Genomic DNA, 23,740 nt, shown 5'->3' with positions numbered 1-23,740 from the left:
TATATATTTTGGTTGAAGAAAGAGCTTCACAAGCTACTAGTCCTTCCAAAGACGTGGGCACCCGGAGATGAGAAGAAATTGAGAAAGAAAGACATTCATGGAAGCATAACATAGAATGGTACCCCTGCGTGGGACTAATTTTTTTATCCCTTTTCCTTATTATGTATCCGCATTCAGTTTATTCATAAAACTTGTATAAATTGGGTTTTGGGGGGAAATGAAATATTTCAAAAGACGTATGCATCCGTCAAATCTGTATGCCTACCCTTGGCACAAAAGGGTCACATAACTGTTTAGGGCTCGCTATATTTGTTAATTTGTTATAACTGTTTGTGTGATTATGTTGTGATATTTGGAGATATTCAAGTTCACTCTTCTTCAAATCATTTTTATAAGGTCTAAGCACAAATATAAAGTCATTGGCAAATGTGTGTCCAAATACAATTCGAGTCTTTATTTTCCCAACAAAATTTGAACTTCATTTTAAAGTTCTTACTCTCCCATGTCATAAAAATGGTTAATTTTTTTTGTCTCAAGTCAAAGAGAAAATAAAGTGGGTCGAACTACGTAGGACCTGAATTCTGCCTCTTGAGATACGTAGGCAACCTTTCAAGGTTCGGTCCACATTTTTGAGAAATTTTATCTTGTCCAAAAAAATTAGACTTACATCTCAATCAAAAACCAAAAGTACGACAATGAATGATACCGTCAACTTTGTCTTGATTCAAGTCAACATTTTTTATCCACTATTCCAAATTCAAGTAGACAAATTCCAGTCTATTTAGCTAGTTCTCTGTTTTGATGGGCTAGTTTATCTCTGAAAAAATAACTCTTGTGTGTCTACACATATGTGTGATATCTTGTACTTTGATCACCTTCTGGCACTAACACATTTGTCTTTTGAGTTATTTTTCATTTGTCAGGTATTTAGAATTGATCTGTGTTGATAACTTGGCTGATCGTTCTTATTTCACAAGATTTAAGGCCCCCAAAGATTCCTTCCCTGATCAAAGTTTGCAAAAAGAATAGACAGCAATGGGTGATAACAATTATGAGATTGGCCTGAAAGATGTTGTCGTGGTTCAACACGCCGCCGCTAATCAAAATGAATTAATTATGCAGCTGATGCGAAAAATTGTTGAAATGAGGTTAGAAACGCAAAGAATGCAAGATTTGTCTAATCCAATTTCATCCTTCAACCCTCCAAGAAATGGAAGACCTCTGTTGTACTTTCCCTCCTTAAATATGGAACAGGTTTAGAACCCGCCATCCACTCCTATTCAAAACCCCTCAGTTATAGACTTAACTATGAAAAATCCTCAATATGTCTCGGCCTCCTACCAAGCCCCACCCCTTCCTCAAAACAATAATTCCCAAATACACCTCACCCTCAAAACGCCAATCATCAAATCGCTCCACCGCCACAAAACCAAAATATATTCAACCCCAAACATCCCTCCATCACCAAAACAAACATATCAACCCCTAAATGTTCCCACAAAATTACCAAACTACTCAAAACGCCCCTAGTCCTTTCGTTGCTCCACCATTACCTAGAAAAACTGTCACATTCCAAGACCACGCCCTAGAAGTTAGGGTACAATATCAAATGTAACCGGCATACTTGACCTCTCAGAGGTCTTATACAAGCCCTTTCATATTATTCATCACATTAACATAGTGAAAAGTAGTGTGGAATTAAAACTTTTCACACAACTTAATATAGTCTTCAAAATCTCTTTCATATAAAAGTAATAGGAAATACTAAGTCTCAATCTCATCATCTTAAGACACAACAATACTTGGAACACGACCCATACTTCAAATTACAAATATAGAAATACTTAGTATATTACAATACTTTGAATGAAAAATATAAAAGACATATATGCCCTCGAGTCAAGTGAGGATATACTTCAACTTCTCTTGAACGATCTTCCAAGTCCAAGTCTTAACTTTTAAAAGCTCCTCACTTACCAAGAAGTACATAGATATATGAAAGCATGGAGTTAGTACAACCATGTGTACTAAGTATGATTTTATGCATAAAAATCGTGAAAACGGACATTTATTGGAAACATGCATCTTTTCATTTTTGAAATCATATTTTAATCATAAGAACAACATTTAACAACTTAGGAACACATAAGGAAACAATTAAAAAATAAATCATGATTTTAAACTCACTTAACAGTGAGGTGCATTCACTGTACAGTGACTAAACTCACTCTTACAGTGAATTGCTTAAACTTAACTTAAGACAGACACCTTTTAGTATATACTCTTTCCACTTAAAGCTATCCTAAGACTCACTTAAGCAACACAAAGAGAGACCGCCCATATATTCTTGTCTAGGCATGGTCTAAATAATCCTCAGGACTACTTATAATGAGTCACATACACACTTGAAGACATCAAACATATCAACATATAAATAATATGACATTCTCCTTCCAAAGGCTATAAAAAGACCTACTTAAGTAAATCAAGAAGATAACGTCCATACTAACCTCTTAAAGATTACCTAAATAGTTCTTAAGACTACCTAAGGCTTAGCTCATGTCCACAAAATCAACCAACTTCCCTAACTAGAGTCATCCTCAAGTCTTTCAAAGATAAGACATGAAGAGGTCATCCTTTTATGCCCTCTTCACACTTTAGCTAAGGAAGGCTTAAGTCACTTTAGATTAGGTACTCATTTATTTAAATACTTCTTATCATAATTCATTAGTTCATTAGTTAATTAAGACTCATACATCACATAAAAGACATTCAAATAATGGTCTTGTACAAGACCTAGGAACTCCAAATAACATCTTCAAAGTCTATTGTGCAATGACTAGATAGCGTCTCATACCACCACCTTAATTTCAAAAACTTCTCTAATGCTAATATGTATTACATATGATGAGAATAGGCAATAACCGACATAGACCATGATAGCAAGACATGGAATCTGGAGTTCAATCCTACTCCGATGAGGTTGTTCTACTTGCCAATGGTAGAACTTAGACACATCCCATTTAGGCACATGGTTAAGGAATATGAAAGGATTGTTTGTATTATAGTTTCATACTTAACTAGAACTACTTCCCTTACCATACTCACTCGGTGCTAGCCTTAGTTCTCATAGACCAATTCTCATTAAGGTTCATATAAATTGTTTAATAACTAGTTCATAACCCAATCACATTTACCCTACCAAGAAAAGTCCACTAGGGCTACCTCACAATGGATACAACAAGCTCATCATGACTTTCCTAAGGATTAATATGATGTATTTTCAGACAACTAACCTTAAGTCCATCATTCCTTTATTTTGAAGGATACCATGACGACATACAATTTTCAACAATCTTAACCTTACCCTTAAGTCAAGGTTTTCACATAAAAGACTCTCATAAGTTCATTTAAGGTAACATGTCATTCATACACCCTAAATCAAGACGTCCCATATTCATAATCACATATACATCAAGCAAGGGACACAAGTCAACCAAGACAACATACCACATACTTCACCTTTAAGTCATAATGCAAGTCATTCTAGAATCACATAGGAAACAACCTAACATCTTCAAGTAATCTTATATCTGTCATAACATCATCAATATACTCCACATAGGCTCATATAGCCAAGTAGGAATAACCAAGACTCAACCTAACACTATACTCATAATGTCAAAGTCTTAGTCTAACATGATCACCTAAGACAACATGATTAGAAGAATACATATATGACTTCACATGTAAATATATATTTTCATGCTTCACATAATCAAACTACACAATTAGTCATATAACTTCAAGTAGTTGTCAACAAGGCCAAGATCATCATATTGCATAAAGTAACGTCGACAAGGCCACATCAATTGCAAGTAAACCACACAACACCACCACCATAAGTGGACCATACAAATCACAATAGAATTCAAGTATAAAAAATATAAAAATAAGTGAAATCGGTCAGCATACTCCCACATCATCCTCAACACATCAATTCAAAGTCAACTTACTCAGTTTAATAACACAAGACACTTACCTAAGGCCATAACCAACAATTCAACATAAAAACTACAATAATCAATGAACTAGATTAATCCAATGATAATTCATAAATCTAACACAACCTAGATATCAATATACTACAATTATTACATCATTAGAAAGCCCATAAGAAAATACATAAGAATTCATCGACATTAGATCAATATCAAGTAACCCAAAACTTAGTCAAAATCTAGGTTTCATCCAATTCATGGGTTCATAGGTAATTTATATTGAAATATCAATACAATATCAATCAGATCATAATTCAATGTTTAGAAATCATTTCTGCAAGAACCCATGGTAGAATCATGAAATTGGACAATTTAACTTTAAAAACATAGAAAATATCTTGAAAATTGGGGATCCTTTATGAAGAGAGTTTCAAGGATCAATATCCATACATCATGGATGATAATTCTTCACATTGATGAATAATTTCCACTCAAAATGGCACACCAAGCTGTTTCTTCAATTTTGACTTCAATGGAGACTTTGAGAGAATTCTAAGGGATTTTGGGGTTTTGATTTGGGTGAATGAAATATTCTAAATGTTACACACTTATATACTTGTTTAAAATACCCAATATACCCTTAATAAACCGCTAATACATCCATTTAGAAGTGGGGTAAATTTACATTTTCACCCCTAACTTGGCAGCAGATCTCTGAAGGAAAATAACCCTCACTAACGACCCTATCAACGGGGCGTAATCTCAATGACGGGTAATTCTTGGCAACCATCAGTGGGTTCAGAAACTTAAAAAGTCTCTCTTACTTACCTAGTATAAGTCCCCATCAACTACACCCATTTACGGGGCATCAACAGGCCTACGAGCCGTCAACTGCTCTGTCGTTTGGGGTCTTCCTAGGACAGCCTTGAGAACAGTTTTGGGTCCTTCCTCAAAGACACTTGGTGGTCCTTGAGGATAAATTCCCGGACGTTTCCAATCCAAGTACGATCCTCTATGAGTTTAGCACCTCTCACATAAATTTCATTCAAAACGAACATGGAAAACTCGACGAAACACGACTACACGCACAAGGTCATTTCAAGGCATATCTTTCGAACGTTATGGACGTTCTTGGACATTTGACCACCAAACTTCTCGAAACTCAACAAACTGACTATACATGCTATAATAAATTATTTAATAACATTAAAACCTCATGAATCACACATAATCACATAGAACCACATACGAGGCACATAGGTGACTTAGTCATTGTACGTCTTAGTCGTCCCTTGACATTTGACTTCCAACACACCTAATACTTTAGTTACTGCCTCTATACTATATATTAGACATATTTAGGACCTTAGACGATCAAGACCAATATTTTAGTCTCTAATTCACCTAAGTAATTTTTGGGTTCTTACAAAAACCACCTTCCAAATTCCCATTCCAAATGAGGACAATGTGAATGGTTCTGAGCTCGACCATTATGAGGAGCGGGAAAGAGAATGGAGTTGAAAAGAAGATTTAACAAATATATAAATAAAGGAGGAGATCCAAATGACAATTAAGGAGTTTCACAGCACTCCTAATGTCGCTGGTTTGAACTACGAAGACTTACGCATTCATCCAAATCTGGACCTCTTTGAAGGGTTCAAGATGCCAAAATTTTGACACTTTTGGAGGAGTGCAGAACCCCTTAGCGCATTAAGGGCCTACTGTGACCAGATCGTAGGTGTTGGGAGATATGAAGTCGTACTAATGCGTCTATTTAGCTGAAGTTTGAGCGGAGGATCTTTGGAATAGTTTACGTCTCACGAGACCAGACAGTGGTCTAGCTGGAATGCAGTAGCTAAAGATTTCATCGAACGATTCGCCTAAAATGTGGAGATCATTCCTGATCGCTATTCTTTGGAGAGAATTAAGAAGATACCCATTGAAAGTTATCGTGAATATGCATATAGGTGGAGGAAAGAGGATGCTCAGGTTCGACCCCTATGTTTGAGAAGGAGATCATTGAAGTGTTCATACGTATTCAAGAGTCATAGAATTATGTAAGTATAATATTTGTCGTTGGAGCAAAATTTTTGGAATATTCAAGGTAGGTGAGGCTATCGAAGATGGGCCTAAAATTTGAAAGATTTCTCGTGTTGCCGCCCCTGCTGAATCTTCAGAATTGTTGAAAAAGAAGAGAGAGGATGTGTCTTCTATATTCTGCCCATCTGATGGAAAAAGATACCTTAGAAAATCCTCAACTTACAAAGGTTATCCTCGAGCTCAACAAAATTCATATCCAATTTGTTATACCCAATCAAGTTAGCAAACTCCACCACCGAGTTATCAAATTCCATCTCTTGTTTACGAAACTACACCTACAAATTACAAAAATACTCATCCATATTATCAAGATCCATCAGTTAATTTTTCAAATATCCAATCAAGTTATCAAAATCCATCACCATACTACCAAAGTACCCTTCCTAGCTACTGAGCTCCGCAATATTCAAATTTTCAAATTCAAGCACCAACTCACCAAAATCCTTCAAACTACCGTCAAGTACCTTCACATTATCGTCCTCGTCCAAATTATGAGAAAAAACCTTCTAGAGTCTTTACTACTTTGGTTGAAAGCCGAACATAACTTTTCTAGAGATTGAAATCAACTGGCCTGATACAGACAATTGATCCTAAAATTATCAATGTCAACTCCAAGATTTATAGATCCGATATTCACTGTGCTTACCATTCAGGAGGTGTTGGGCATATTAACGAGGATTGTATCAACTTGAAACATAAAATTCAAGACTTGATAGATCAAAAGGTTGTCACTATCCAGACTGCCTAATGTCAATTGTAACCCTATGTTGAATCATGGAGGGATGACTATTAATATGATTGAAGTCCAAGAGGTTTTAAATGTGCAAAAAGTCATAACCTCATGATCCAACATTAGAAAGCTTGAGAAAGTTGTAGCATCTCAAACTAAAAGAGAAAAATCCAACTTGGTGATCATGAAACCTCATCAAGCTTTTGCTTTAGTGCCAAAGGAGGGTTAGAACAACCAGAAGATCGATCAAGATTTTTAAGAATCATTGTCTCACTCATATCAGTCTTTTCCAACTTATAATGGTCTAGGGAAGGAATCAAAAATATGTTCAAAGAAGGTGATATTTTACTTGAAGAGATGACTGAGACGCGAATCATGCTAGACAACAAACTAAGGGAGCAAATTCCTCATTGGACATCCACTCTTCTCTTGATTCCTCGCTCGTCTTGGTATAAATAGAAAATTTCATATGTTATTACATAATTAGTGGTGTTTCAAATGAGGCTAAAAAACCATCCTTTACTCTATTTTTGTCGCACTATGTCTTAATCTCCCTCCTAATATTTTGAAAAAAAAAGGAACAAAATGATTTATCGGCAAAGTTCTTATTTTCTTATTTCAAACAAAAACCTCCATTATTATGAAAATTTGGTTTAGTTGCTTTATATATGCCTATGATTTCAGTGAAAATAATTTCAAATCTGTCAATATCAAGTCATGTAAGAAGCTGAATGAACAAAATGGTGTAGATGTGGACGAGTTTGAGGACTACAATATGAAGATCATGGTACCGAAACACGTGATTGAGAAATTAAGACAGTTCATAAGTCACAAGGAGCCAAATTCAGAAGAGATTGGAATAGTGAATCAGGAAAATGATGAATGCGTAAAAAAATCAAAGTTGGTGCCTATTGAACAAAAGCATAGGAGAGAGAACTCATCAGTTTTCTTAGCGAGCACATCAATGTGTTTATTTGACGACATTATATGGTTGAGCATGAACATTAGATCTCACAAGTCTTCAATCTACTCAAATGTTGTCGAAAGATATCTTATTTGAAAACTCGATTTCTATCTTTTCCTTGTAATCACTTTTATTAATTTTTAATAGTTTATGCTTAGAATTTATCCCTTTTTAATGAACAACGTATGACCTAAATTCTCAAGAATGAGATACCTAGGCGGCCTATGTCGACCTCGGTCACCCTTTTATCCCTTTTTAATATTTTCTCTTATATTTGAACTACGTTCGACCTGAATTCTTAAGAATGAGATATATGGGTGGTCTATATCGGTCTCGATCAATTTCTTTGTAAATTTTTTATTATTGTTGACCTCTGAGAAGGAACTACGTTTGACCTAATTCCTTCCTCAGCAGGATATGTAGGTGCCATAATTGTTCGATCACATCTCTCGTAAGATTTCTATTTTCTTTATATTAGGATTTGGGAGAGAATTTTTTAGAAGGGAAAAGGATTTTCCTCAAAAAGTCAAGACTGAATTTACTTTGAGATTTGCAACTGGGACAGAATTTTCGAGGGTCTCTTGAAAATTCCTTGATTTGTTCATTGACGGTTAAAGATAAGCCAAGACAGTCAATTGGGAAAGAAATTTTTGAGGATATCCTCAAAATTTCAACATAAGTTTATCGGCAGTCTAGAGCGACTTTGAATACTTTCCAGCAAGTTATCATATAGACTTCAAGACATCAACCTCAAGGACGTTCATTAAGCTTGATGTGACATGACTTTCTGAAGCGACCTTTCCCAAAATACTACTTTTTGAAAATCTATTTTCATTAAAAAAAAAGTTCCTTCATATGTTATCCATCTTTGCATAAAATATTTTGTCTTATCTATAAAGAGGCGGGAGATTAGAAAAATCAACCGAAGATAGCAAAATAACGAGCAAACAGGCAAAGAAATCGACACAGATTGGTTCATTTTAAATTATCAATTTTTCTGCGGATGCAGGTCTATAGGTTCACCTTGAAATCAACAAATTCCTCCATTCAATGAATATGGAGAAGTCCAAAAGGGGAATAACTCCCCAAAATTGACAATTTTTCTGTGGACGCAAGTCTATTGGAGATATTTTATGTTGCTTATATCAAAGAATCGAGAATATAAATAACATTATTTCAATTAAATTCCTAACAACATGAAGTCTATATTGAACGTCCAACTATATTGAAGAATGAAAGAAATGAAAACCTCGAGAAAAGATATTTTACAATTTTTTATCAACTAAGAAATACTTGAAGGGCGTTACTTGCATCATGTCATCAAGCATGATACTATTACTACTTAGAAATTCATCTATAAGGTATTGTCAAAGGAGATGCGACCACGCTCTGAGGATCATTTTCCTTTTTATTGTCGATTGAGACGATACCATCACTTAGAAGATGCCTAGAGTATCACCTATATTGCTTGATGAAGCATCATCCTTGCTTTGTAACGATAGACATCTTCCCATCGATGGATAAACATTTTACCACTGATGGATATTCATTAGCATTATCCTACCAATGAATCATTAATATTATCCTACCAATGGATCAACATAATCCTACCAATGGATAAATATCATCCTACCGACAAATATATTTTATTATTATCCTACCAACGAATCAATATTATCCTATCAATGGATCATTATCATTATCCTACCAATGGATCAACATCATCCTACTGACGGATATTTAGTATCATTATCCTATCAATAGATCAACTACATCCCATCGATGAATATTCATCAATATTATCCTACCAATGGATCAACAATGTTATCCTACCAATGGATCATCAACATCATCCTATTAATGGATTGATATAATCTCACAGACGTATCTTCATTATCATTATCCTACCAATGTATTGAAATTATCCTTCAATGGATCATCGATGTTATCCTACCAATGGATGTGCAATATCCTACCAATGGATCATCGACATTATCCTATCAATGGATCATTATTATAATCCTATCAATAGATCATGATCATCCTACCAATGGATCTTCATTAACATTATCCTCTCAATGGATCATAATCATTATTCTACCAATGGATCGTCATCTTTTACCTACAGATCATTATCAACATCATCCTACCAACAGATATTTATCATCTCCCTTATCATTATTGTATCAATGGATCAACATTAATCTATCAATGAATTATTATCACAGTCCTATCAATGGATCATCGTTATCATATTAATGGATCATTATCATTATCCTATCAACGGATCACCAATATTATCCTACAAATAAATCAACATTATCCTATCGAAGAATCTTCAGCATCATTATCATCCTATCGATAGAGTATCATCATAATCCTATCATGTAGAAATATTATCCTACCAATGGATCTACACATCCTACCAATGGATTATCGTCATCTTACTAATGGGGAATCATCATCATTATTTCCATTTGCAAGAACATCATCAAAAGAGCAATCAACATAATACATGAGTCTATTTATTATTACTTCATATAAAAAAAAGAGTACATTGAAGAATTATATTGCAAATATGATATATAAGCATTATTTTCTTAACGTCAAATTGAAAAAAAACGATGTTAATTATTTGAAGGTAGCAACTAAGTGTCCACATGGTAAAAGAAACTATCTCCCAGTTTGAATTACATTTTTATGCTAATGAGTTTTATCTTAGTCTTTTCCTACAACATCCCAAGAGGATGAATTCTCAAACAAAACACAGGTGCGGACGACATCAAAATGGATGAAACACAATGTGTAACTTTTTCTTAGCAGCGAATCGGGACATAGTCCAAAGAGGAATGTCAAACTCTTAGGACGCGAGCTGAGAAGCGACTTCCACCACAATCAAACCACACCCCTATTAGAAGGCATGTGGGTTTCTCTTGCGGTTATCATTTTTCATTTTGCATACGAACTTTTTTTTGTGTTCACCGGAAGCAACTTTCCAATTTGAGTGATAATACACAAGACCGTTGAAAAATATATCCGTGTAAGTTCTTACTTATGGATGTTAGGAGATCCACATTCATGGCTAAGAGGTTGCAAGTTTCTTTTTTTTCATACTCGACTTATTTGTCACTTTTCAAGAACCAAAGGTTATCTTAGCATAAGAGATTTCCTTTCCAACCGATCGAGTCGAACTACAAGCATCCTGATTCCTTGAGTTTAAGGATATGTAGGTGGGCTGAGTGTTGAAAACTCGGTTGTTCTCCAACATTCACTGTTAAATCTCATTCTCAAGCATCTCGGTCCCTTCATAATTTGATATCGAGATGACTTTCAAGTTCATTCAAATTGTGCATCAAATCAAGCATATCGAACTACAAGTGGCCTAAAATCTCATAGCTTGAGATATGTAGGAAACCCATTTTTCAGGGTTCAACCATAAATCCTTAAGTCCGTACAAAAATTGGAATAATCAATTTCATTTTACTCGAATTTCTTGCATCAATCCAAGTAAAACGAGGGACAGTTGTTGATACTCAATTTTGGACCACCGCAATGTAAATTAACCATCGAGCTTCTTAAATTCCAATTTATTCGAAATAATTGACTTTATAAAATTCAAAATATTCTTTTTTTTCAAGTTATTTTAAATAGTTTTGTCGCTCTTTTATGATTATATATATATATATATATATATATATATATAATATTTGGTTAATTAATTTAGTTATATGATATTTTATATTTTAAATTATTTTGATCATAATTATGTTAATTATTTTATTTCATTGATTTATATTTATTCATCATATTAAATTATTGGTCTAATCACCAATTAAGTTCAACTTGGCTAAAATCTTAAATTTACTTGGAAATAATTGTAATCAAATTAGCCAAATTCTAAATGCCAATTAAATCTCTTTCTTGCGCCACTCATTTTCTGAAAACTATTTTGGGCCTTTATTTTATAATTTTCAGCAGCCCATTCCTTGTTTAAACACAATAGCAAAGATCTAGCCCATTCCCTTTACCAAAATACAATACAGCAAACGTGCCCCCACCCCTATACATTTCAATCTTATTCTTCTTCCAGCTGCGAGTGCGGAACCCAAAAATGATGTGAAATATGTAGCCCAGCGACCCGAGTCCAGCAGCGATTTGTCCATTTCATACAAGGACGTTGTCGAATTTTCCAAGTGTTATCATCTTACCGCTCTTCGTCCTTCGTTCAGGAATCGGACGGCTTGTCTTTGAGTTCCATTAGAAATTTGTACGAATTCCAGCTGGTTGCCAGCCTTATCTCTATAAAGAATTTGGAAATCCAAATTTCTTTGATCCTTTTCAATAGATTTTCCCCCTTGATTTTCTTTCTTAATCCACTTCTATAAATTCCTTTCTTGTTCACCATTGTTAGGGGTTGGTCTTTTGTTGGCAAAAAAGGTAAGAAAAATTGGAGAAAAGTTTAGGAAAAAACAGAGAAAAGGAGTTGGGAAAAAGAGTTAGAGAAAGTTGGGAAGCAAGTTGAAAAAATTTTGGCAAGAAATGGAAGGGAAAAAAGAGAGTTGGGAAGAAACTTAAAAGGAGAACAACTTATAAGATTTTTAGATACAAAGTAGAGAGCATATCAGAACACGCTCAAAGGGGGCTAGTCTTGATTCTTCCTTTTCATTCCTTTAGTTGATCGTCACTTTCCAAAATCCCTTTGAGAGTTGAAGTCGGTGGTGAAGTCGCTATTAAACTCATTTTTCCCAATCGGTGCTCAGAAAGAGTTGAACTTTCCTTAGCCTTTTACCGTTTAGATCTTAGCCTTCTTTATGAGTTTTAATTTAGTGTTCTAAATGATGTATATCTTTGTATGTTGAAATCCTTGTGCATAAATGGGTAATAGTTAGGAATCTTTCCTCTACTTTATTTGTTGTTTGTATATGGTCGTTATGTAATCTTATTAAAACTGAAAGATTCAGGATTTGGGGACTTCTAAGTATTCGTTTTGATATGTTTATCCATCCATCGAATGTGTAATCGATTTTGGTGTGAAGTTTAGGTTTTCTCTGCCCTTCACTGATTTGAAAATACTCTTATGTGGTGTTTTTGTGTGTAAAGTTATCTCTAATTTCCAAATTGTTTATTGACTGATTTATTGTCGCAATGTTCCTTTCAAAATTTATTTCGTTTCTATTACACACCTCCCTTAGTTTATTTTTGCATCTCAAATCAACTAGGAGACGTATCTATTAGTTTAGCATTTTCAAACCTATAATGGTTTCGATTTCATGTCTGTAATCTATCGGGTTAGGATTTCTATGCAATAAGTTTAATATTACATTCATTGTTTAAGTATGATTAAGATCATAAGGAAATATTATTTGTTGGAGGGGGAGTGAAATAATTACAATATGCCTCTTTACGATTTATTTCTCCTCTAAATTAAAGAGTGATTATTTTTGAGTATTTGATTGTCGTGTTTGATTTTTTTTCTTTTTGCCGAGTTGTGCCTTTGTTAGGAGTTCAGGATCAGTTATAAATCTTCTCCCCTCATTCGCAAATGTCACTTAATTAGAGATCATGACCATGTTTTGAAACATTTTTAGTTTAATGACCAAAGTCAGTGTCTCTCATTTCAACTTTCAGCACGTGGGCTGTTTAATATTATTATGAACTGTAGCCAATAATGCTTTCATGTATTCATTTTGGAACATTTGCAATGACTCCTCTTTTCTCAGTGCTTTCCCCTTCTTATTGTCCTGATTTGGCATGGGTGTCAAAGTTTTAAGCCTCAAGCTGTGAGATTGAGTTTGTCCCTTCTCTATAAAAAGTGTTAAGTTGTATATTTCCCTTAGAAGATCTTGTTCCATTATTAGTTACAGAAAAGATTCGAATTCAGCGGGTTGGGGAAATGCCTGCTGCTTGTGTTACTGTTATTTGTTGTTACATCGTCCCAACATAGTAGCTAGTCTTAGTTGCTCGTTTTCTTGTATTAAATGTTTTCGTGCAATCACTTGAAAGATCTCGCATATTCTAATTTGTTTAACTCTTCTTCTTCTTTTTCCTTTTTTTTTGTATGTAATTTTGTTTGATTCCTTTTGGGACTCTGTTTCGCACACTTTGAGAGAGTCATAAAGTCTCAAACCCTTTATTTCCGAGCCAGCCAGCCAGGGATGTTCTAAGAGCAGTCCGCGGAAGATTGAAGTACAAGATTTGGAGTCGATATTCCCATAATATACAACAATATACACTAAGTGTATATGTTGTATATTGAGGCAAAATTAGCCTAAAGGCTCACTCATTATTTTGCTTAAGTTGTATTTTGTTATTTTGGGCCTAAACTGCTTTATTTTTTAATCGTTATTAGTTTGTTAGAATTTTAGGACAGGTGAAAAATTGGGCCTTAAGCCCAAAAGAAAATGAGTCCAAATATTGGTCCAGGCGAACAGAAACCAGAAATTGGACCCGACTCTCTTCCCATCTTTATTTATTATGCTTATTTATTTGTTATTAATTTTTGTTAGTCTTAGGGTTAAAAATTCAAACCCCACGAGACGTCGTATTGTTTTAATGAACCAAATAAACCGACTCTAAATAGACTTGAAAATAATAAATTTTGTAGGGTTAAATTTACTTAGATAATAAGTTTATTTTTCACCCAATTTAATGATTCCAAGTATTTTCAATTCAAATCAAGTTAAGTTTTAATCCAAACAAATTAATTGTCGGATAACCACAAGTAAGCGAGGGGTTAGGTGCTTTCAAAACCTTCCTCAAACGTCAATATGAGCCCTCGAACCCCTTATAATATCTCGAATGAGGCTAGCTCACTACTCGAATGATAATTGTTATTCTATGTAAACTCTACTAAAAGAAAAACTTTTCCCAATGGCCACCTAGTGAATCTGACACGCTTGCAACATGTCTTTTAAGACCTAAATAGTTCATTCAAACAGAGCATCAAGCTGAAGGGGGATGTTTTTACTACGATAAAACCTAGTACCCAAATCTTTTTTCATAGACCTCTAGAATTTATATGTAAATGAGATACATCAACGGAATAATAAGAATGAGCATCTTATACAAGCAAACTATCTCCCAAATATTTATCTTAGCTAAAAAATTTGAATTGTAGGTTGTCTAGATTGGTAAGAAGTGTGGAGATTTAGTCAATGCCATGACCCATATAGTACAAATTTGCCCAAGGTATGTGAGAAATCTAGCTACCACAAAGGCAATAGAAATATGCTCCCACTTCCACTAAAGTATGAATATTCATTGAGTCATACCTCAACACTTGATGTTCATACTTCACTTGATGACAATCCAAACTACGATATTGAAAAACTATTATGTCCCTCTTCATATGATACCACCAATAATGTTGTTTCAAATCACGATACATTACCCAAATAAATAGAATACTTTAAATTATATGTCTCATCAATGATCAGCCTAGTGAAATCACCTATTTGAGAAAATAAATACGATATTTTATCCTTGAAACTCCCTCACCATAAAGAATTTTCTCCTTGGGTTCTCCTCGTAACACCTTTTCTTGAATCTTAAACAAATTTCCATCACCAAGTTGTCTAAGCCAAATTTGATCCAATAAGGACTACCTCACCCCATGTACGCCAAAAATCTACTGGATTTAAGATATCAAGTATCACAAAGTTATTGGTTAAGGACTGGACATCCATAGCCAAAGAAATATCCCCTTTACATGTAACAAAGGTAGACTATCTATATGCATCGCCTTTCAACCTAAGACATCTACTATCACATTCATCTTGACCAACGATAATCGATAGACATTCCATAGTTCTTGAGAAACCATAACCATCTCCATAGTCTTAAATTAAGATTACTCTAATTGAATATATACTGAAACACCTCGTAATGTACACCTTTAAGATAATGTCTTCAAAACATTAATAAAACACTCCACTTGAGTGAAGTATATCTAAACTTAAAATAAAATTGTACTCAATCAAGAGAATATCGAAGGACACCTTGACCCAATATAGTTAGTTATTTACTAATAAAATATTTCCAGTAAGTATTATATTAGTCTATGATTTGTATAGAAATTATTAATACTACGCACACGTCTTTATGGACATCCTCATATAATTTCATACAAATATCCCTTCAAGAATTTCATAATTAAATAATCTTTATCCCCTCTTAGTTTCAATCAATATTACTGACCGTTAATTCAAGATATGAAAGGTTGTTCACTACATGAATGTATAGATCTTTATCCTTAACACACTATATGTAATGATTTGAACCATCGTTATTCAGGAGGAATAAAAATCATTGAAAATTCTTGGCTACTGTCTCACAACAGCTGTCCTATTGCCGCTAGGGCGGGAAAAGTTAGTGTCATAGTTGGATAGGTGAGACTGTACATAAATTACGAGAAATACTATTTTCTCCATCTTTCTAAAATACCTAAATAAGTCGTAAAATATCCTGGAAACCTTAGAAAAGCTGCTCTAATCTTGGGAATGGAGGAGAACGATATTTCTAGCATGGGGATGGAGAAATCTTATGAATTCTTGGCCAAATTCATCGCCACGAAGCCCAGAAAACTCATATCTAAGTCAAAAACTCGGTGTAACTTCTTGGTGCCTTAGTAACCTAGGTTTGTTAAATTGGGTATTAAATCTATGATCATTGCATAATATATATAAATCGATGGTAAGATTTATGTGTATGCATTCATGCACCGATTAATTTATGCTTTATACCTTAGAAAGAATTTTTAGACGATGACTTAGGACTGCGTATGGTTGAATTAGGTTCATGAGGTGCGTGACGACAAATCCCTTGGAAGGTAATAGTTGTGATTTTATGATTGTGTGATATGTGCTTGTTCTTACTTCATTATGACCCATTTGTATACGTATGAATGTTGCAATGTTGATCATACTTTATGACATGAGATACAGGATTGATGTTTACTGTGAAATCATGACTTAAATATAGGATCTAGATGATATTCTTGTGATTGTAGCGTGTTCATGGATTAAATTGTCACGTTCTGACATAAAAGATGGATAGTATTGCCACGTTTCACCATAACTAAGTGGGATCGGATTTCCACATTCTGTCATAACTAACTTGGATCAGATTTTCACATTTTGGCTAACTATGGGATTGGGTACCACGTTCAAGTGCACTAACAGTTTGGGTTTGGGTTCCATGAGAGGGCCTACTACTTGACATATTTGTTTATATTGAGAGTCATAAATTGTACATTGTTCATAAAATAAGATATTCAAAATGGTATATGTTCTTTTGTATGTGCGTGATGATATGGTTGTGTTGAATCATATAGGTTGCACTAAGTACTCTTCATATTGAAGAGGTTTTCCACGTTAAATTCGGTGTCTCTTGTGTTGATTTGTTTTTCTTGCCTGGTTGTTTAGATTGCTGGCCAAACTATTTTATTCTTGCATTAGTTTGTGTTCTCCTGGTTAAAATAGAAGGGAAAGTTTTGACTTGGGTTTCTTCCTCTATCGCCTTTGTCGTGCACATATCTATTTTGTGCTTGCCTTTCCCAACAAAGTGGTATCAGAGCAATGGGTTGTGGTTCGTATCTATTTGAATGATGGAGTCAAATATGAGCAAGATGGTTTGTTTGAATGGTAGTAATTATCATACTTGGAAAGGTAAGATGAAAGATCTTTTATTTGTCAAGAAAGTGCATATACATGTCTTTGTTTCTAATAAACTCGAATCTGTGAATGATAAGAATTGAAAATTTAAGCATTTACAGGTTTGTGGCTATATCAGACAATGGGTTGAAGATAATGTTACAAATCACATTGTGAATGCAACAAATGCCAGAAGTTTGTGGGACAAGCTCGAGACACTATATGCTTCAAAGACTGGCAACAACAAATTCTTTCTTTTGAAACAATTGATAAACATAAGGTATAAAGAGGTGACTCCTATTTCTGATCATATTAATTACTTCTAGGGTGTTCTTGACAAGTTGTCCAGAGTGGGTGTAAAATTTGATGAAGAAATTCAAGAACTATGGCTTCTTAATACTCTACCAGACTCTTTTGAAACTCTTTGAGTTTCTTTGACTAATTTTGCTCCTGGTGGTATTGTGACCATGGAATATGCTAAGAGTGGTGTCTTAAATGAAGAATGAGAAGAATATCTCAAGACTCATCATCTTCTACTTCACACTCCGACGATTTGGTTACTGAAGACAGGGGAAAGAGCAAGTTTAGAGGTTATAATGACAGAGATAAAAGTAGAGGAAAGTCAAAGTCTAGATTCAAGAATGTTATATGTGACTATTGCCACAAAAATGGGCATATCAAGAAATTTTGTTTCAAGCACAAGAGAGACATGAAACAACAAAATAAGGAAGGTAATAATGAAAATCGTGTTGCGGTTGTTGCTAACGATGACCTTCTTATTTCTTGTGATGAAAATGCCATTAATCTTGTTCGTGATGGTCAAGTTGCTTTGTGGATTCTGGTGCTACTTCTTATGTCACCCCAAGAAGGAATTATTTTCTTCTTATACTCCACGTAATTTTGGGATGTTGAAAATGTGTAATAATCATGAGGTTGAGGTTCTTGGTATTGGGACAGTTTGTTTGGAAAGTAATAATGAATCGAAAATAGTTCTCAATAATGTCAAGCATGCTCCAGCTGTTCATTTGCATTTGATATCTGTTGGATACCTTGATGATGAGGGCTACGTTAATACCCTTGGTGCTCGCTAGTGGAAGCTTACAAGAGGTTCGATAGAATGTACTCTTGACTAACAGGGGAGAACCAGAGAGTCTTGATGAGGCCATGGAATGTGAAGAAAAATAAATGTGGTTTGATTCTATGGAGGATGAAATGAAATCTCTACATTATAATCATACTTTTGATTTGGTTGTGTTATCGAAAAGCTTTGAAGAACAGGTGGGTTTTAAGGGTGAAACATGAAGATGGTAACCCGATTCCACAGTACAAAGATAGATTAATTGTGAAGGGCTTTAACCAGAATAAGGGAGTTGATTTTGATGAGATATTCACCCTAGTTGTGAAGATTTCATCTATCCGTGTTGTTCTAGGCTTGCTTCAAGTTTGGACTTGGAGGTTGAACAAATGGATGTTAAAACTGCTTTTCTCCATGGTGACTTGGATGAAGAAATTTATATAGAGCAGGAGGAAGGATTTGAAGTCAAGGGAAAATCAAATTATGTTTGCAAGTTGAAAAAGAGATTGTATGGCTTAAAACAAGCTCACTGGCAATGGTACAGGCTTTTATGAGTCAGTAGGGCTTCAATAAGACTTCTTCAGACCATTGTGTTTTTATGCAAAAATTCTCTTATAATGACTTTATTATCGTTTTGCTTTATGTTGATGACATGCTTGTTGTTGGTTAGAACGCTTGCAGGATCAAAGAGTTGAAGCAAGAATTAAATAAGTCTTTTGCTATGAAAGACTTGGGACCAGCAAGGCAAATCCTTGACATGTAGATTGTCCATGATAGATATGCCAAGAAATTGTGGTTGTCACAAGAGAAGTACATTCAGAAAGTACTTTGTAGATTTAACATGGACAAATCTAAGGTCGTCAGTACACCTTTAGCTATGCACTTCAAATTCAGTACTAGACATTGTCCTTCCAGTGATGGTGAGAATGAAGATATGAATCATATTCATTATGCTTCAGTTGTTGGTAGTTTGATTTATGCAATGGTGTGTACAAGACTAGATATTTCTCACGTTGTTGGTATTGTTAGTTGTTTTCTTTCTAATCCAGAAAGAGAGCATTGGAATGTTATAAAGTGGATTATGATATATCTTGGTGGCACTTTTAGTCTGAGTTTGTGTTTTGGGATAGGGAAACCTATTCTTTGTGGTTATACTGATTCAGACATGGCTGGTGATGTTGACACTCGTTAGTCTACTTTAGGCTAGTTGATTACCTTTGTAGGGGGAGTTGTGTCTTGGCAATTTAGATTGCAAAATGTGTTGCTTTATCTACTAAAGAGGCTGAGCTTATTGCAGCTATTGAAGCTTGCAAATAATTGATCTGGATGAAGAGATTCTTGGGGGAAATTGGTTGTGCTCAAGAGCGGTATGTGCTTTATTGCGACAGTCAAAGTGTTATTCATCTGGGCAATAATTCTACATTTCATGGTTGGTCTAAACACATTGATGTGAGGTATCATTGGATTTGAGATGTGTTGGATTCTAAGTTACTTGAACTTGAGAAATCCATACCAATGATAATGGTTCTGACATGACGACTAAAGATTTTCCAAGAAGGAAGTTTGAGGATTGTTCCATGATCGCCGGGATGGAGGATTTCTCCACATAGTTGGTAGGGGGAGAATTGTTGGGTTTTGGGCCTTTTCCCCTTCCTATGTGGATGCATAAAAGTCCAAGGTTTTTGGTCTTCTATCCTTTTATTTGTGGATAAAATTAGCCCAAATTTCATAAGCCCACTTTTTTTCATAAGCCCAATACTATGATGCATATGTAGGACTTTCTTTTAGGTATTATTTTTAGAATCACAAGTGTTTTGAGAGCAGCCAATATAGAGAAAAAAGTGAGAAAGTGCAGATTTTCGCACAAGCCATAGCAGCAAATTTCAAATCGCGATACCCGCTTCATTTCTTGTTCGATCGAACTGATCTTTGGAGAGTGTGTTCCTTTTAAATTAATATTTGATTGGGAACTAAGAGACAGTGATTTGGAGTCATGTAGCTCCATATTTCAGCTTGTGAACAATAGCTGCGATTTGGGTATTTTAGTTCCTTTTGTTTCTCTAGTTTTTGTTGCTATCCGGTAGTTGTGTTGCTCATTGTTTGGCACTTTGTTGCTGACCATTTTGGAGGAAACTTTTGTAACTCCTGTTTATTATAGTGTAGCTTTGGTCTTGTGGTTTTTAATCTTCACAGCGAAGAGGTTTTCCACGTTAAATTTGGTGTCTCTTGTGTTGATTTGTTTTTCTCTCTTGGTTGGTTTAGTTTGTTTCCCAAATTATTTTATTCTTGCATTAGTTTGTCTTATCTTGGTTCAAATAAAAAGGAAAGTTTTGACTTGGGTTTCTTCCGCCATTGCCTTTGTCGTGCACATATCTATTTTGTGATTGCCTTTCCCAACATTTATGTCAGCTAAGTCTCTACTGAGGATTAGCATATCACCCACATACAAATAAAAAATGACCTTATGATTTGGAGTGTCTTTAATGTAAACACATTTGTCACACTCTTTGATCTTAAATCTGTTTGCCAACATTGTTTGGTCAAACTTTGCATGTCACTGTTTGAGTGTTGTTTTCAATCCATAAAGTGACTTTAAAAGTTTTCACACTTAGAATTCCACAAACCCCTCGAATTGTTACATGTAAATTTGTTCTCGAACTCTCCATTTAGAGAAGTCTTATATATTGATGCTAGTGCAACTAACATCCGAACAGATGTAATCTTTGTCACTAGAGAGTATGTATCAAAGTAATCAAGGCTTTCTTTTGTTTGAAGCCTTTGACTACAAATCTTCCTTGTACTTGTCAATAGTATCATCAACCTTCATTCTCCTTTTAAGTATTCATTTTTATCCAAAAGGCTTATTTCCAAGAGGAATATCAATCAACTCCCAAGGATGGTTATTCCAGATTGATTCAATCTCACCATTGACAACTTCTTTCCAAAAAGATGAATCGATGGAGGAATTGTTTCTTGTAAGGTTTGAGGCTCATTATCAATGAGAAATGTTACAAAATCTTATCCGAAAGAAGTAGCAACGCTTTGACGCTTACTATGCCTTGGATTTTCTTCATTTTATATATTTTCTTTTGGTTCATCTTGAGGTCGTTTAGACCCCCCCCCCCCACTAGACTCTTCATGTCTAGATTTATACTGGTAAATGTGTTCAATGAATTCAGCATTAGCATATTCAATTACCATATTTCTCATGAATATCTGGATGTTTTAACTTATAAACAAAAAAATGATGTTTTGATTTATGAACCAAAAATCGAAAGCGTTGCTATTTACAACATATCCAATAAACACACAGTCCACAGTCTTTGACCCTATTTTCAACCTTTTGGGTATAGAACATGGACTTTTTCTAGACACCCCCATACTTCAAAATATTTCAAGTTGGGTTTCTTTTTTTCTCACTTTTCATACAAAATAGATTGTGTCTTTCTATGAGGCACTCTATTGAGTACCCGATTTGCTGTAAGGATAACTTGTCCCCATAAGTTTTGTGGTAAACCTGAAGTCATATGTAAGGCATTCATCATTTTCTTCAAAGTTTGATTTTTTTGTTTCTTGCAATCCCATTGGATTGTGGTGAATAAGGGGCAGTCATTTGATGGATAATTCCATTTTCCAAACATATTTTTGTAAATGGATATTTATATTCTCCACCCCTATCACTTCTTATCATTTTTTATCCAACGGATTTTCAACTTCAGTTTTGTATTGCCTAAATATTTCAATTGCTTAATGCTTACTTGATAGAACATACAAAATAATAACTAACACAATCATCAATAGAAGTTATGAAATACTTTTTCTACCACGCACTAGTGTTGATTTCATATCACAAATGTCCATGAATCAAATCTAAAGGATTCAAATTTCTTTCAACAGATTTATAAGGATACTTAGCAAACTTAGCTTCCGCGCATATTTGATATTGTATTTTATTGCACTCAAAATTAGGCAATACTTCCAAACTAACAAATTTGTGCAATGTCTTATAATTGACATGCCTCAAACGTCCATGCCATAAACCACTCAACTCAAGCAAGTAAGCAGAACAAGAACTTTTATTATTAGCATAGCTACTACATTGATCTTAAACTAGCCCTCGCAAAGGTATCCCTTTCTATCATACACTTCATTTTACTAATTAGAACTTTGTCAGAAATAAATACACATTTGAATCTATTTCTAGAAAGAACTGGAGTAGAAAACAAGTTCTTTCTTAATTCTGGAACATGTGGCACATTCTTGTAAGTCACCATCTTTCCGGATGTCATCTTCAAGAAATATATCCGTTCTTTCAACCTTTGCAGTTGTCGAGTTTGCCTTGTAAATCATTTCATATTTTGAGTGGACTCAAATGTTGCATACATCAAAACTAGCCATGTTGTGCAATGTCTTATAATTTACATGTGTCAAATGTTCATGCCATAAACCAGTAAACTCAAGCACGTAAGCAGAGCAAGAACTTTTATAATTAGCAATAACTATTACATTGAGCTTAAACAAGCCCTCGTAAAGGTAGTCCTTTCTGACATACACTTCATTGTTAATAATTACAATTTTGTCGGAAGTAAGTACACATTTAAATCCCTTTTGTAAGAATTAGAGTAGAAATCAAGTTCTTTCTTCATTCTAGAACATATGGTACATTCTTAAGAGTCACCACCTTACCATATGTCATATCAAGAATACTTTGCCCGTTCCATCAACCTTTGCAATTGCCGAGTTTGCCATGTAAATCGTTTCATCACCTTGATTGGACTCAAATGATGCAAAACCTTCTTTGTTAGCGCATACATGGTGGGTGGCGCCAGAATCTATCCACCACTCTCTTCGATTGCCAACAAGATTGAATTCAGAAAAGCATAACACATAGATCATCATTTTCAAATTTAGCAACATTTGCTTGATCGATCTTTCTTCTTTGCTTTCTCAGGAGCCTTACAATCTGCAGCCCTATGACCACTTTTAAAACAATTAAAGCAACTCCCTTTAAATTTCTTCTTAGGTTGACTACTTCGTTGTGTAGAGTTTACCTTTCTCTTTTTAGACCTTTCATCATCAACAATATTAACTACTAATATTGTTGGAATTTCCACAAGATCTCTTCTCCACAACTTGATTGTCCTTTTCCATTCTCAATCTTACAATGATCTTCAAGGAAGTCTTCTTTCTCTTATGCTTTAAGTAAATTTCGATGTCCTT

General features: G+C 34.6%; 1 protein-coding gene across 1 annotated transcript in view; it reads left to right on the top strand.

Annotated features, from left to right (window-relative positions):
* Nucleotides 1-1,035: 1,035 nt before the first annotated feature.
* LOC138339449 (uncharacterized) overlaps nt 1,036-23,740 on the top strand; it is a 29,787-nt gene continuing 7,082 nt past the window's right edge. Inside the window, 8 exon segments of the mRNA XM_069291046.1 lie at nt 1,036-1,148; nt 7,516-7,717; nt 17,568-17,725; nt 17,947-18,286; nt 18,378-18,525; nt 18,711-18,768; nt 18,876-19,058; nt 19,202-19,264. Coding sequence (XP_069147147.1) covers nt 1,036-1,148; nt 7,516-7,717; nt 17,568-17,725; nt 17,947-18,286; nt 18,378-18,525; nt 18,711-18,768; nt 18,876-19,058; nt 19,202-19,264 — 1,265 coding nt within the window.

Source organism: Solanum lycopersicum, chromosome 11, assembly GCF_036512215.1.
Source record: "Solanum lycopersicum chromosome 11, SLM_r2.1".
Taxonomy (NCBI): domain Eukaryota; kingdom Viridiplantae; phylum Streptophyta; class Magnoliopsida; order Solanales; family Solanaceae; genus Solanum; species Solanum lycopersicum.
This window is presented reverse-complemented; position numbering and strand designations above follow the sequence as displayed.